General features: G+C 35.0%; 2 protein-coding genes across 2 annotated transcripts; one reads left to right on the top strand and one right to left on the bottom strand.

The window, feature by feature from the left end:
- Positions 1-724: 724 nt before the first annotated feature.
- LOC132309094 (F-box protein At4g00893-like) lies at positions 725-1,639 on the top strand. Its single transcript, XM_059807447.1, has one exon. It carries the CDS (start codon positions 725-727, stop codon positions 1,637-1,639), a length of 915 nt encoding a protein of 304 aa, XP_059663430.1.
- Positions 1,640-6,919: 5,280 nt separating this feature from the next.
- Positions 6,920-7,730, bottom strand: LOC132306198 (large ribosomal subunit protein uL11-like). The gene has a single exon (XM_059803514.1). The coding sequence runs from the start codon at positions 7,547-7,549 to the stop codon at positions 7,049-7,051; it is 501 nt and encodes a 166-aa protein (XP_059659497.1). The 5' UTR covers positions 7,550-7,730; the 3' UTR covers positions 6,920-7,048.
- Between the last annotated feature and the right edge of the window lie 7,488 nt (positions 7,731-15,218).

Raw genomic sequence — 15,218 nt, 5'->3', positions numbered from 1 at the left:
CAATATGACGGATCATTAGACCCAACACGAAAGGTAGTACAGGGCCTGTGTAAGAAATTCTGTTAATTTTTTCTTGTTCAATTAATGAATTGCTTAAAACTAGTTTCTATTTTTTTATTATAATTTTTTTGCTACTTCAGACTTTTTCAGAACATATAATTTTAAGAACTAAATGTAATTCTGAGACTATTATATATATAAAAACTGCATCAACATGGTACAATTTAAAATATATATATATATATATACTCTAATAAAAAAGTAAGGACATTCAAAGCTTCTTCAATAAAAAGGGGCAATGTCATGAAAATACATTGTTAGTGGAGTTCTAAAATTAGTTGCAACTATTTATTAAGGCTCCGTTGTTTTAAAATATTTTTGGAAAAGAAAATTTTTTTTTAAGGTAATTTATTTATTTTTTGATGTTTGGCAAATGTTTAAGTTGGGCGAAACATATAAAATAATTTACCAAAAATTAATAAATATGTTATTTTTGCTGAATTTTAATATATATTTTTTTTTCATACGACAATCAACATCAAAAAATAAAAAATTACCGTAAAAAAAAGTACTTCATTGCTAAAGATTGCTTGAGAAGAAAGTTTTAGAAAATCCCAAATCAATATTTTAAATGTCAAAGTCCAAATTATAATAGGAAAACTATCTCTTTCTCTCTCTATATACAAACCCTATCACTCCTCTTGTCTGATATCGATCTTCAACCATGAACACAACTACAGAATCTTCATCATCATCCCCACCATTGATGTTCTTCTTAGGAGAGCTTTCCGGCGAGACCAAACACGCCTTCTTCAACCCCATGAACAAGGCATTGGTTCAATACCAGATCTCAGAACTCGAACCTCAACTCGAGTGCCTCTCGACTCGATACGGTTGGTTACTTTTGTTGTCCCGCGAAACTTCTTCCCTCTTCTTCTTCAATCCCGTCTCTCACAAGAAGATCCAACTCCCTTACAGGAAGTCCATCTTCAACGCCGCCGCTTTCTCCGCGCCACCCACCTCGCCGGACTGCACCGTCTACGCCGTCGTCATGCCCACCTTCAGATTCAAGCTCCGTGTTGATACTTTGCGTGTAGGTCAAGAAAAGAGAAAGTGGGTCCGTCATAGTATTAGACCCTCGGAAATTGAATGCAGTACCGGTGTTCAAGCTGTTTGCTGTAACGGAAAACTTTATCTGGTCGACATGCATGGAAGGGTGGTTGTTTTTGACGGTGAAGATAATAGTTGGACTCGAATTCCCGGTAAATGTTTTGAAAGGATTTGGGACTCGTATTTCGTTGAGTTCAATGGAGATGTGTATGCAGGGAAGAAAGGTGGTTACGGGGCTGTGGAGAAGGTTTTTAAATTGAAGATTGAGAATGGTGTGAGTGAGTGGGTGGAGGTGGAGGATGTGGGTGGTGTTAGTTTGTTTCTTGGACCACACGGTTCTTGCGCTTTGCCGGTGAAAGGGATGGAGAACAAAGTGTTTGTGGCGGGAGATGGAGCTATATGCAAGTTTGGTGTCTACAATTTCAGTGGTGGTGAAGTCAATGAGGATGAGAAATTTGATCATCCAGCTTATAAGGGGTGGTATGTTCCCGTTTGGATAAATGAACAGCAACCAAGCAATCTCAAGTGAAGTTCGGGACTTAGTGCCTAGTGAGGTATTAAGTCTTAGGTTTGAATCGTCGGCTCCATACATAATTTAGGTTTATTTTTACTTGATTCGTGTGAAGGGATCTGGATTAACACGCAATTGTTGATGACTTTAGGATCCGTTTTGGAATTTATCTTTTTAGGAAAGTAATTTTGAATGACAAGTTTTATGTGATTGATTAATGGTCTGATAGTTTTGTGTGTTAGATTAGTGGTGAATGCTACAACTTCTATGATATTTATCAACATAATTTTGGATTTTAATATTAGAGGTGAACTGTTGCTTTTGTTTATACTGGTAGTTTCGGAATATTTTAAGGGATTATTGTGTATACATGTTGTTTTAGATCCTTTTTTTATCATTTTATGGAGTCGAAAATTTTTAACTCTTATTTCTCTATGGTTTTAAGTTTTAACTCTTATTTTGTCCAGAGGGAGTGCTGTTTTGCAATGACAAATTCACAAATAGATTATTGGTTAGTACTCTCTATTTTAAATAGGTCTCAGTAAAATTTTGACTTTGTTCATCTTTAATTTTATGTGACCATTAGTAAGAGCTTATTTTGCTCCTCCAACCATGTCATGAAAGTTGCAATGTTTTTATCATTGGATTTGGATCCTCTAAATTAAATATTTTCTAAATTATCTTTAAGTTAAATTCGTTACAAATTGATACAGTGATATTTAAAATCTATCTACCGCTCTCTAACGACGTTTATCTCTCTTATTTTTTCCAAAAAAAATTCCTTCCTCTCTCTCCTTCTCATTCCCACGATTGGAAAAATATTTTAAGAAAATGTGATTGTAAAACATGTAACTTTTACTGTAATGATTATTGTAATAGTAAGCATAAATATTGATGAAATTAGAAAAATACATCCAAAGGTCAAAAAGATGAGAGAGAACGTGATGTCGTATCATAAATGAATCAACTTAGGATAACTTAAAAAGAGAATATTTAACTTGAAAATCCAAGTCCTCATGCTCAACTCACTAACTTGGACATCCAAGTCCTCATGCTCAACTCACTAATTCGTGATTCAAAATCTTTACTCCAAATCACAATTTAGTGTGTCAAAAATAAATAAATAAAATAATATCATTATTTTAAAATTTCAACATAATTATTTACTCTCAAAATAATTATATTAAAGTTTTAAAACAATAATGTTAAACCCTAAATGGCCGGAATTCAGCAAATCCACGTGGGTAATGTTTGGCACCACTTTTACAAGCACCATAGAAAATGCCAAAACTCCCCTTGTCAAATTTGTCACATCATTATTGGAATCCAAATCTTGGAAATATTCCTTTTTTTTTTTTTTTTTTTTTTTTTCACTTCCAAGTTTCCAACTGTCTTTTAAATACCTTACCCAAAAAAAACACTAAACTCTTTTTAAATATTCACACACTTGAGAGTTAATATATAACTGTAATAGGTTCCTGGGCAGACTCCAGAAAGAGTTCCTTAGGATATACTCTTTTACATCAAGTTTACAATATTACATCAATACACAAAATAAACTGGCTGCCACCAAAATGTGACATACACCAGTTGTACACATACGTACGTACGTGTGTGTGTGTGTATTACTATTACAGAGCTAGAATTTTTTAAAGGACTCGGAGAAAAATTAGGTTCTCACATCTTGCATTAATGCAAGGGGGAACAAACTTAGGCAAAAATCATGTCATGCTGCTATAGGAAAGACAGAACAACATTTACGAATCACCAACGTCACCATTCTCTTCTACTCTCTCTTCCTTAATCGTTTCGAGTTTGGGAGAATTGGAGGGCTTTCGAGTCGAAACAATTGGGGACGGTGCGACCTCGATCCAAGGCTTCATCATGTGCATCAACTCCTTCTTGGCCATTTGAGTTTGAAATGAAAGAGACTCAACCCTTGGAATGACAAGAGAGATAAAGATATAGATGGTAACAATGATGATCAATGAACTCTCTCTTTCTCCTTTGTGTTTTGATGAGAAAGAGAGGATGGTAGTGGAAGGAAATTGGTGGATTGGGGTTTTTAGGGTTTGGTGATATGAGAGAGAGATGGGGTTGAATTGAATGTAATGAGAAGAAGCAAAAAGGTAGGGTTTATATAGGAGGGATCGATGGGCTTCAAATGTGGAAGTAATAACCATGAGAAAAATATCAAATGCATGTAGAGCTAACTGACGGTGCTCTCCAAATCCACGTGGCTTGATAATGGCTTCTAACAAATACACACCAGAAAAAAAAAAATTATATATATATATATATATATATAGAAGTTTTGTTTGGTGTGAATGGAAGATAGTTTAGGTGACCAAATGGGTGGAGGAGAGAGTGGTTGTGAAAAATGGGTATTGGCTATACTTGGGATGGCTCGTAACTAGCCACAAATATCATCGACAGTTTCTAAAAATATCAGATACTTTGACTCAATCATGCCTAGGTCATAGAGCTGAAGAGAAGGTCCACATTTAGGAGGGAGACCCGTGGGCTATGTTTTATGGATTTGGTGCCGGATACGAGTATGTATATATATGTATCATCTCCGAATAGAATGATACACGAATGCAGGTTAAATATTTATTTTATTAATTATTTTATTTTATTTTTTAGAGAAATAATATTTTTATCTAATATAATATTTAATATAGGTTTTTTTTTTTTTTTGATAAGTAATGTTTAATATAGGTATTTAACTCTTTTTAAAGTAATAACATAATGTAGTTGAATAATTTGATATGTTTTTTAAATACATGTCTAACAATATTCATTTTATAAATTATTTTATTTTATTTTCTAGAGAAGTAATATTTTTATCTAATATAATATTCAATATAGGTTTTTTTTTTTGATAAGTAATGTTTAATATAAATATTTAACTCTTTTTAAAGTAATAACATAATGTAATTGAATAATTTGATATGTTTTTTAAATACATGTCTAACAATATCTCATAGCCATGTCCGTGAGATATATGTCCGACACGAGTACTTCACCAATTTTGAAAAATCCATGTGACAGAAACCGTAGGACCAGTTTCGTTCAATTCCAGTTCGGGATGCAATTTACAAAAAGATAGATGTTAAACGTGTCAACCTTTTCGTAAAATAAGTCCCGAACTGGACAGAACAACTGTTACTTGTTTTTGTAAAGTAGGTGCTGAACTGGACAGAACACTATATACCATTCACTGGAAGGGAAATTTGTTTGGGGAGGGGTTAGACATAATAACAACCTACAAATATTTATGTATTTATGGATTTCTAACCCAAATCACAAGGATTAAATTTCTTTTTTCTCCAATAATAATTTTCTAAACAATTACAACTCTATATAAAAATAAAACTAATCAAATGAATTCATACCATATGCTAAAAATGAATTCATGCCAATCAAGTAATCTGAGGTTACACATTTTGTAATGACACAGAAATTTGGAAAGAAAAAAATTGCATGCTCTGTATATATAATAAAACAATACATTTGATGAACATAAGCCATACAAAATTCTATGAAATTTTTGGAAGAATGATTTCACAAAGATTAAAATCACCTTTACAAAAAAATATAAATGTATTCTCCTCTCTTGCATCCCACCAAACAAAAAGAGGGAAGAACAAAATGTATTCTCTAGGAATGTTCCATTAATCTCTTCTTCTCTCCCTTCCATCTAATTTTCTTCCATTCTACCAAACAGATCATAAGAGAAAAAAACAATAAAAAGAAATGGAAAGATAAGGGGAAAATAGCAAGTCGACAATTGTTTTTTATTTTTATTTTTCTCCCGAAAGGTAGGTGTAATTTTATAGATCAAATAATATTTACAGGCCCAAGGGAGAGTCCAGAGGCAGAGGTTCAGTCTTGGACTTGATTCAAATACACAGGCATATTAGCCCAATCCCAAACAGACCCAAAGATTGGCTTGACCAAAAATCCCCAAATTAAAGACTACCCACAAGGGACCTAAGAGTCAATTCAAAAAACGCGTTCAGCAATTACACAGGGAGAGCACAGCTATGCCAGCATCCTCTGAATGATCTCAGTCATTCAGAGGGAGGGGTTGGAAGGTCACATTCTGATACAATGTCAGAAGCTTTCGGACATTCAAACTTCACAAAGGAAACCAAATTCTTCCTCGTGACTGAAATGGGTTCTTTGCATAAAGGCGTTTACTGAGAGGAAAGAGTTACAAAAGATACTACGATTCCACTCAAGCCAGATGTTGTAGGACCAACGCATTGAGAGAGATTTTACAAACAAGAAATCGAAGGCTCTACCTTTCCAGTGGTGAGCAGCCCAAGGTGCAAATTGATTCCACGAGTCAGGAAGAAAATGGAACACCCCCTTTAGTTTGAATATATAACTCTAAATTGGGGCAACATAGGAGCATTTGAAGAAAAGGTGTGAATGTGACTCATTATCCAGATTGCAGAGGATTCTCTTCTCTAACTGCAGATGAACAAGTGATTTTTGTTCCAGAGTGAATAGCTTACTCCGAATAGCAAGCGAGAGCATGAAATTATGTTTTGGGATACCAGAATGAAACCAAGCCAAGTGAGACCATTGTAGATGAGGGCGAGGGTAAATGAACTTTAAGGTATGTAAGATAGATAATTTCCTGTGGGTGATGGGAGTTCATTTGAAGGAGTCATTTCAGCTCGAGTTTGGAAGAGGAAGGCCATGTGGTAATGAAAATTGGGGTATAAGAGTGAATATAGATGAAGGTAATACCCAACTGTTACCCTCAATCCCGATTTGCGGAAGCTCGTAATTGAAGATCAGTCACAAGGAGATGCAGAGGGCTAAGTGACCAATGTTCTAAATAAAAATATGGCATAGTTGATCCTAACCAAATTGGGGGAAGCAGGCAAGTTAATGTACCACCGTATACACCTTATACAGCAAAGAATAGGACCCTTTTACACCTTTATAAGGCAAAGAATAGGATTTCCTAGCGATATTTCGATAAAGCCAATTTTTTCTTTGGTACAAAAACATCCTACACATATGCCAGATAGGAACTATGTTTACCAATAAACACCAATTTAACATTGCATGATAAAATATTTCCTTTTACCCTCTTAATCTACAGCATAAATTAAGTAAGCCAACATATACCAGAAACTCCAGTATTCAATCACAAAACATACATTCACAAACTGCCACACAATATATATATATATATATATATATATATATATATATATATATATATATATAGTATCAAAATCAAAATATAAAACCAAAGAAATGCAGGAGGCCAAATGATTGAAAATAAATAAATTATATAGAAAATAACTTAAGAATCCTCCCATTCACCAAACAAAAGAAAAAAGTGGATTGAAATTACAAAACTAGATAAAAAAAAAGAAATTCTCACTTGATTTCTGTCATTCAATCCAGAGGAATTTCAACATCGCCGTCAGTTACTTCCTGCTGCAAGTCCTTTGGATCCTTTCCGTCGACCGTACATCCGACGGACACGCAAGTACCGAGGATCTCCTTGACCGTGCCACTCGAGTCCTTGGCCATCGATCTCGGCCGCATGATCTTCGCGATTTCGATCACGGCGTCCAGAGATATGTTGCCCGTGTGCTTGATGTTCTTCGTCTTCTTGCGGTCGCGCTCTGGTTCCTTCAAGGCTTTGATGACCAAAGCGGCGGCAGAGGGGACGACGGAGACCTTGGCCTGCCGATTCTGGACGGTGAGCTTCACGGTCACTCGGAGGCCCTTCCAGTCCTTCGCGGTCTCCTTCGCGATGTCTTCTCCGATCTTCTTCGGCGACAGGCCAAGCGGACCGATCTTAGGGGCGAGCGAACTCGCCGCTCCGACTTCACCGCCGGTGACCCGGACAAATACGTCGACGACCTGTGAGGGGTCGAACTTCGGTGGCATTGTCGCCGGAAGTGAGTGTTAGAGTTGTGTGCGTGTGAAAGAGATGTGCGGGAGGAAATCAAGGTTATAATCTAGGGTTTTGCAGAGTTTGATAGGAAATATCCGATTTTACATTTCAAAACCATTGGCTTTAAAATTTAGGCCTCGTTTGGATACACAGGAGAAAAGAAAGGAAATGAGTACAAGACAAAAGAAAGAAAAGAAAAAATAATAGCTATAATTTATATTTATATTTAAATAAATATATAAAAAAAAAATGAATTGACAATATTGTTATTTGTATAACACAAATAGGAAAAAAGAAGGAAAATAATAATAATAAAATTACCATCTTATCCTTTTTGGCAGGGTTAGTAGGTCAAAATCATTTCAGCCTCCCTAATCGCCTCCAACTGAAAAATCTACAAAATCCCTAATTGTTCTCATAGATCCCCTCTCTCTCTCTCCAACTATAAATTACAAAATTTACAAGAATCAGAAGATTAAAACCCATATCTATCAGTTTCCATTATTAGATTATTCCAAAAATTCAAACCAAACTACACACATATATATATATCTCCATCTCTCTATTCTTGTATGGGTTTTATTTTAAATTTTTTTCTAAAATCAACTAATCAAGGTCTGTAATTCTTGTTTTGTAACTCTCTCTCTCTGCAACTACAAACTATATATATATATATATATATATATATATATATATATATATATTTCAGCCTCCCTAATAGCCTCCATCGGTTCTCAGTCTCCCCTCTCTCTCTCTGCAATTGTAAAAATCAAAACCCATATTCGCATATCATTTCAGATTGTTAAACAAATCAAAACCCATATCTATTAGTTTCCATCACCCACTGTTCTAGTTCGGTCGCCGTTCGCAAAGCTCTAGCCGGCTGTCTCTCTCTGCAACTGCCAATTTATTGAAGAAGCTTGTGGTCATCAATATGTCATTAGCTCCCTTTCTCTCCAAATCTTGTCAATTTTGGAGGGATTCCAAATGACGGATTTGGAGGGATAGTTTCCAAATCATTTATTTCCCCTTCAAATCATCACATCCAAACACAATATTTCTTATCCTTTCCTTTCTTTTCTTTCCAAATCCCCCCAAATCTTCCCATCCAAACGAAACCTTAGGTCCAAAAAAAAATAAATGGAAAGAAAGGATATCCAATGTGACTTCAAATAGTTACTAAAATAATAATAGGAAATATCCGATTTTGCCTTTCAAAACCCTTGGCTTTAAAATTTAGGTCGAAAAATAAAAAGGAAGGAAAGGATATCCAATGTGATTTCAAATAGTACTAAAATAAAAACATGCTCAAACTCATATTACGAAATTGGCAATATTGGCATGTATGGCTGCAGTTGGGACTGGTTAGACGAATTTGAGGTATAACTTGAGCCTAACTCACCATATGAAATGTTAAACCCAAACCCAAACCCAACCCTAACCCTATCTTCAACCTTAACTATTCAACCGGAGCCCAACCCATCCTTCTACTTTTAAATTCGGGCTTGCAACTAGGACTTAAATTCCAGATTAAAACTTCGGGTTAATTCGGATTACTCATTTGGCTAATCTTTATACCAAAAATTTAATATGATTTTAAATTAATTTTAGATTAAATTGCTCTTAAACAAGAATAAGTTTAAAGATTCTTTGTAAATTTTTAATAAATTACAAACAAATTTTAGAAATTTAATTCTCCTAAATGTTAACATATAGATTTAACAAAAAAAAAAAAAAATTGAAACGAAAAAAAGTAATCATAGTTTAAATTTTATATATAATGTATTTAAAAATAAAAAAATATATAAAAATAATATTAGAATTTGGGTTCGGGTTGGCTCGAGTTGCTAGCACTTCAACCCAAGCCCAACCCTAATTAAATTCGAGTTGAGATTTTTCAATCAAGCCCAACCCTAATTGTAAAAATAATTGTCCAAGCCCGAGAAAAATCGGGCTGGGCTCGAGTTGGATTTGGGTTACCCAACCCAAGTTGCACCACTGTTGGTATGATATGGGCACTGTAGCGATAAAAGCAACCACAACGCAATAACACACTTATACAAATTCAATGTAGTGGAGAGACCAAGTATAAAAAAGCGTCATTTGCAAACCCGAACCTCATTTTTCTGCCTCTCGTTTCTCTCTCCTCTCCAACCCTATGGAGGCTGTAGACAATCAAATTTTATGGGCTTTTGTCTTCGTAAATTGACCCATCAAATATGGGTCTCATTTTTAATTAAATTATTTAATTGGCCCAAACTTGGTCAACTTAAATTATTTAATTAGTCGAGCCCAAATGATTAAATAAAAAGATAATTATTCTTAATAAAATATATTTGGAATGATTATTTTTATAGATAATTATCACAATATAATTGGCCCGACTCAGTTATAATCATGTCTTTGAAAGGACACATGTCATTATCCTATTAATCCAAGAAGCCTATAAATAGCGGTATGGGGGAAGGAGGAAAGGGTACAAAAATTGAGAATTCTAGAAATCCAAAATTACAGAAAATTCAGAAACTCTGAAGTCCAGAATTCTAGTGTAAAATACAGAAACTCTACCGGCATTCATCCCCAACACCCAATCCTTAAAGAAGAAAAGCAACAAGCACAACCAAAGTTGTGCCGTTCTTCCACAAATTCAATAAATTCTCTGAAGATGAAGAATAACAAACACATCCAAAGTTGTGTCGTTCTTCCTCAAATTCAACAAAGAACAATAAGCACATCAAAATCGTGTCGTTTTTTTTCTCCGTGATTCAACAAGTTAGAAAAATCAATAAACAACGTAACATTGTTCGATATCAAGTTTCGTCAGCCCTCAATCAGAAATCATCGGCGGTCTTCCTCAAGTACAAATTAAAGAAGATTATCAACAAATTGATTCAAGATCAAGCTTCACCAGCCCTTAGATCCAACCAACAAAGGAGATCGAATTAGAGGATATTTTCTTTCTTTTGTAAAGAATATCAAAGAAGATTGTACTCGAATTTTTATAAATTAATAAATTATTATTTGTTCCCTATTTCGCTATTTAATTTGCAGATATGAAATTTGTGTGCACAGATTTCTGGCACACTTGGTGGGACCTTCTCTACCTCTCATTTCTTTCTCCAATATCAAATCTTTAACAAATTCTCATCGTCAGAATTTATGGCTTTCGACAAGATTCAGATGAAAAGCAAAAATACCTCCGAGGACACCGCAGTAATGGCGAACAATATCAATACCACCACAAAAGGTGGTAAGAATGTTCCAACTCCGTCAAGTGGTATCAACATCTCTACAAGTCCAATAATGCGGAACATAGCCAAAGCATCTGTTCCCGTCAAAAGGTAACATGATACGGTGAGAGTTAACTTCGTCAAATCCATTAAACCAACAAATCAAACTCATAACACTTTTGCCTCTCTAGGGGCAAAGGAAAAGGTTTATGCAAACTCAGAGGTTTAACCTATCTTAGAGAAATTGTTGTCAAATCCAAGCTCAATGCTGGTCCACCCAAAGCCAAAGACCTTCTCTGATATAGTAACTGTGTCAGTCATGAGGACTAGTACTACCTCGTATAGCCCGTGCAATTAAAAGACTACGACAAACTCTCAAGGAGCAAGATCTAAAAATTGCCTCGCTGACATAAAGGTTAAAATTGAGTAACCACATTGCTGAGTCAAGCAAAGGCCAAATTCATCCTTCTGATTCCATGCCAGAGATCACTCCAATTGATGATCAGAATGTCATGTCTGCCAACCAAACAATTGAAGCTGCCTCCGTCGCCTCACTTTCTGTCCAACAACTTCAAGACATGATAATGAATTGTATAAGAGAATAATACAGTGGTGTCCCTCAAATTTCTCGCATGTACTCAAAGCCTTACACAGAAAGAATTAACAGCTTAAAAATGCCACAGTTGGGTATCAACCTCCAAAGCTTCAACAGTTTGACGAAAAAGGCAATCCCAAGCAACATGTTGCACACTTCGTGGAGACTTGCGGCAATGCTGGTACATATGGAGACTTCCTTATCAAGCAATTTGTTCATTCATTTAAAGGGAATGCATTTAATTAGTACACAGACCTCAAAGCTAAGAGTATTGACAGTTGGGAGCAGATGGAGCGAGAATTTCTCAACCGATTCTATAGTATTCATAGAATAATAAGCATGTTAGAGCTTACTAACACCAAACAAATGAAGGACGAGCCTGTGGTTGACTACATCAATTGTTAGAGTGCTCTAAGTCTTGACTGCAAAGATCGTTTGTCTGAAATTTCTGCAGTTGAAGCATGTATGCAAGGCATGTATTAGGAGCTTCTTTACATCATACAAGGGATTAAGCTTCGGACATTTGAAGAACTTGTTACTTAAGCCCATGACATTGAGCTTAGCATGAAAAATCATAGTGCTAGGGAACCCGACAACCTTGTTCAAGACGAGGGAAGTGAGTCCGAAGAGGAAGACAAAATATTTTTTAACTCGGATGATGAAGTAATTACATATTTCATCATCTCCAAAGACTTGAATCAAGAAACACATCATGCTACTATAACGACTTCAATGGAAGGTACTCAGTCGAAGGGGCATTAAGTCAAGGAAACCGTAGTAGAAGACAAAACTTGTCGAGCAAATCTGCTTTCAAGTACAAGAAGATTCTTGCAAAGTTGAAGAATAATTAAAGATCAAGTGCTCCCAGATACGAGCCTAAACTGTCGATAACACTCCTTGACACGAGTTTAAACTCTCTACCTGAAAAAAAAAAAATTAAAAAAACTCCATGATATGAGAATAAACTATCTAAAAAAAAAAACTACGTGATGATTTGATCCTTGTTCAGGGTACGTAGGCATCTTAGAGGTTTGTTCCAAGTTCAGTCCCAAAAAAAGACTCCTTAGTGTTGCAAAATGGCAAAGTATGCTCGTCACAAGATATCAAAAGGGCTCATCGCAATTTGTCAACTTTGCTTGTTGTCAAGATATTATTGTCAACTTAACACCCAATAATAAAAGTACTCGTCGTACCCTGTCAACTTGACACGCCACCGAATTGTAGTTGTAAAAGAAATTTTGGTCTGTCACCAAAGTGTAGATGCAAACAATAATTTTGGTTTTGTCACTAGAGTTATAGTTGCAAAGGAAAATTAAATCCGTCGGCAAAGTGTAGTTGCAAAGAATAATTTTGCTTCATCGCCAGAATGTCGTTGCAAAGGAAAAGATTTTTGGTTCATCGTCAAGGCGCTAACAAAAAAAAAAAAAAAAACGGGTTGACCCAAACAACCCATGTAATGACCCGGTCATTTTTATTCCTTTCCTTTTCTCGGATTTTCACGGATATTTTTTTCCGTTGATCTTTTCCTTTTTGAGTTCGGTTTCTCGTCACTTAGTGTCATCTTGAGTACTCGGGAATGGTTTCTGAGACTCTTTTCGGTGGATTGACGACTTCCTTTGAGAACCGAGTCATTTTCACATTTTCACTTTTGTGACACTATTCACTTTCGTCTTTTTCTCGGTTGTCACTTTGTTAGCATAACCTCACTTTTCGTGTTCGGATTTGATTCCGGTTTTGCATGCATCCATGATATTTAAAAATTCCATACTGTGTGTATTTTCACTTTTGTAGAAAAGCATGCTAAGTGCTTACTTTTCTTGTAAAGGGCATAGATGCATGATTTTTTTTGTAATTTTCTAAACTTTAGGGATTTTTGTGTAATTACTGTAAAGTAATTATTTTTCACACTCTCATTGGTCCACTTGTTGACATGTGTGTGGAAACACTTTGAGGCCTTGGATGAGGACATGTGGATGGTGGAGATTTAACCACTTGTTGGCCTAGGATTGGTGCACTTGTTGGCTTCGATGATTGACAAGTGTAGGATGGAGCCTTGGATTTGTGATAAGTGTAGGCTCACAATTTAATCTTGCATTAGTGTGTGTGAGAGAGGTAGTGTAAGAGCATATAGTGAGTGGAGGATCTCTATCCCCTCCACTCACATTTCATCTTCATCATTTTTTCATTTCCTCCCTCTTTTGTAAAGAAAACCCTAGCCTCCATAGATGGAGCCTAAAGCCTTAAGCTTTGACTTTGATTTTTGAGAGCCTTCCATTGATTTCCAAGCTTGAACTTGGGAATACATTTTGTTCCCCTCATCTTCCTCTTCATAACCCTAGAAGGGTTTGCCATTTTGTGTTGATTTTGCCTTGGATTCTAGAGAGACACTTCTCTAGTGAGGTAGGGAATGTTATAGGGTTATATGTTTGTTGTCTTGCATGTTTTTGATGCTTATACAACTTGTATGCATGTAGTGTATTAATTTGAGAAATTATGATTAATGGTAGTTTGCTTATAACTCATTTTAGACTTGGTAAATGGCATGGCCATGAGTTGATCTTTGATATATATTAATTTGGGTTGATTTAAATGAGTTTTCAAATCTAGAGATTAAATGGATTTAATTTGGTTTAAATTCTAGTAAATTGTGTTTTGCTTGTAATCCATCTTAGACTAGATATATGGTATGACCATGACTTAGTGCTTGATATAAATTAATTTGAGATCATTTGAACAACTTTTGAAATCTAGAGATTTAATTGATTTAAATTAATTAAATTCTATTTGATGATATCTTGCTTATTTTGCACTTTTGATTTGATATATGTAAAGACCATGATATGTTACTTAACATATATTAATTTGAGGTATTTGAAATCTAGAGAATTTAATCACCTTGTTTAATTAAATTCTATCTAATGGCTCCATGGATCTATTGGTATTTTAGAAGTTGTTCCTATATTCAAATCATGGACTTGAACTTGTTATGTATTCACTTGATTGTGTTTTGAGCATTGGACAACTTTGTTGTTATATTTATATTCATGAGAACATGTTTTCTTTATAGAATATATTGATGCCATGTGTAGTGAATTACACACTTTGTAATTGACATTATGTATGTCATTTTAGAATTGAAACTCTAAGGCATGGATTGTGTGGTTTCAACCTACTTGTGCATGGAAGGTGTTTTCATGCATTATATAAGTTATGTATAAGTTATGAACTTATTTGATTTAATTTTGGAATCTTGGAACATTGTTGAGTTGAGATGGCTAGGGTTTGGCTCTAGTACAGGGACGTGAGTCCTCTAAGTCATTGAGATAGTGCGCACTTAGGGTGGTCTTCCCTGCGGGTTAGTGCCCGAAATAACCATTGAGGTCTTGGCAGAATTCCGAGCTTAGATGTCCAAGCCTTCCATTATTTGTTTTCGCATTCAATTCCAAGTTAACAATCATGTTTATATTGTAACTTGTGGTTTTAGTTATTGGCAATTTTGATGTTGTTAAATACATCCATGTATATGATTTTAATGAATCATTTTGATGTTGTTAAGTATATCCATACTAAATTGATATATTTAGTTGATTTCACACTTTTAGATTTCTAGTTGATAACCTAGAGAACCTATGTCTTGATGTGTGGTATTAGATATTCTAATTATGCTAAATTGTTATATTTAGTTGATGTTGCATTTTAGACTTCAAGTTGATTACCTTGAGAATCTATATGTTGTTGCTTTGTGTAAGCATGCTTCTATGTTGTTGCTTTGTGTAAACATGACCCTATGTTGCTAAAATTGCATGAATGAGGTGATTGATGCTAGAAATGATCCTA

This window comes from Cornus florida, unplaced genomic scaffold (genome assembly GCF_030987335.1).
Source record: "Cornus florida cultivar Cherokee Brave unplaced genomic scaffold, ASM3098733v1 CherokeeBrave_3.0.0_Hap2_Chr05, whole genome shotgun sequence".
Taxonomy (NCBI): Eukaryota; Viridiplantae; Streptophyta; class Magnoliopsida; order Cornales; family Cornaceae; genus Cornus; species Cornus florida.
This window is presented reverse-complemented; position numbering and strand designations above follow the sequence as displayed.

Bases quoted from the DNA above. Each gene is read 5' to 3' on its own strand.
- LOC132309094 (XM_059807447.1), top strand. From the start codon at position 725: ATGAACACAACTACAGAATCTTCATCATCATCCCCACCATTGATGTTC.
- LOC132306198 (XM_059803514.1), bottom strand. From the start codon at position 7,549: ATGCCACCGAAGTTCGACCCCTCACAGGTCGTCGACGTATTTGTCCGG.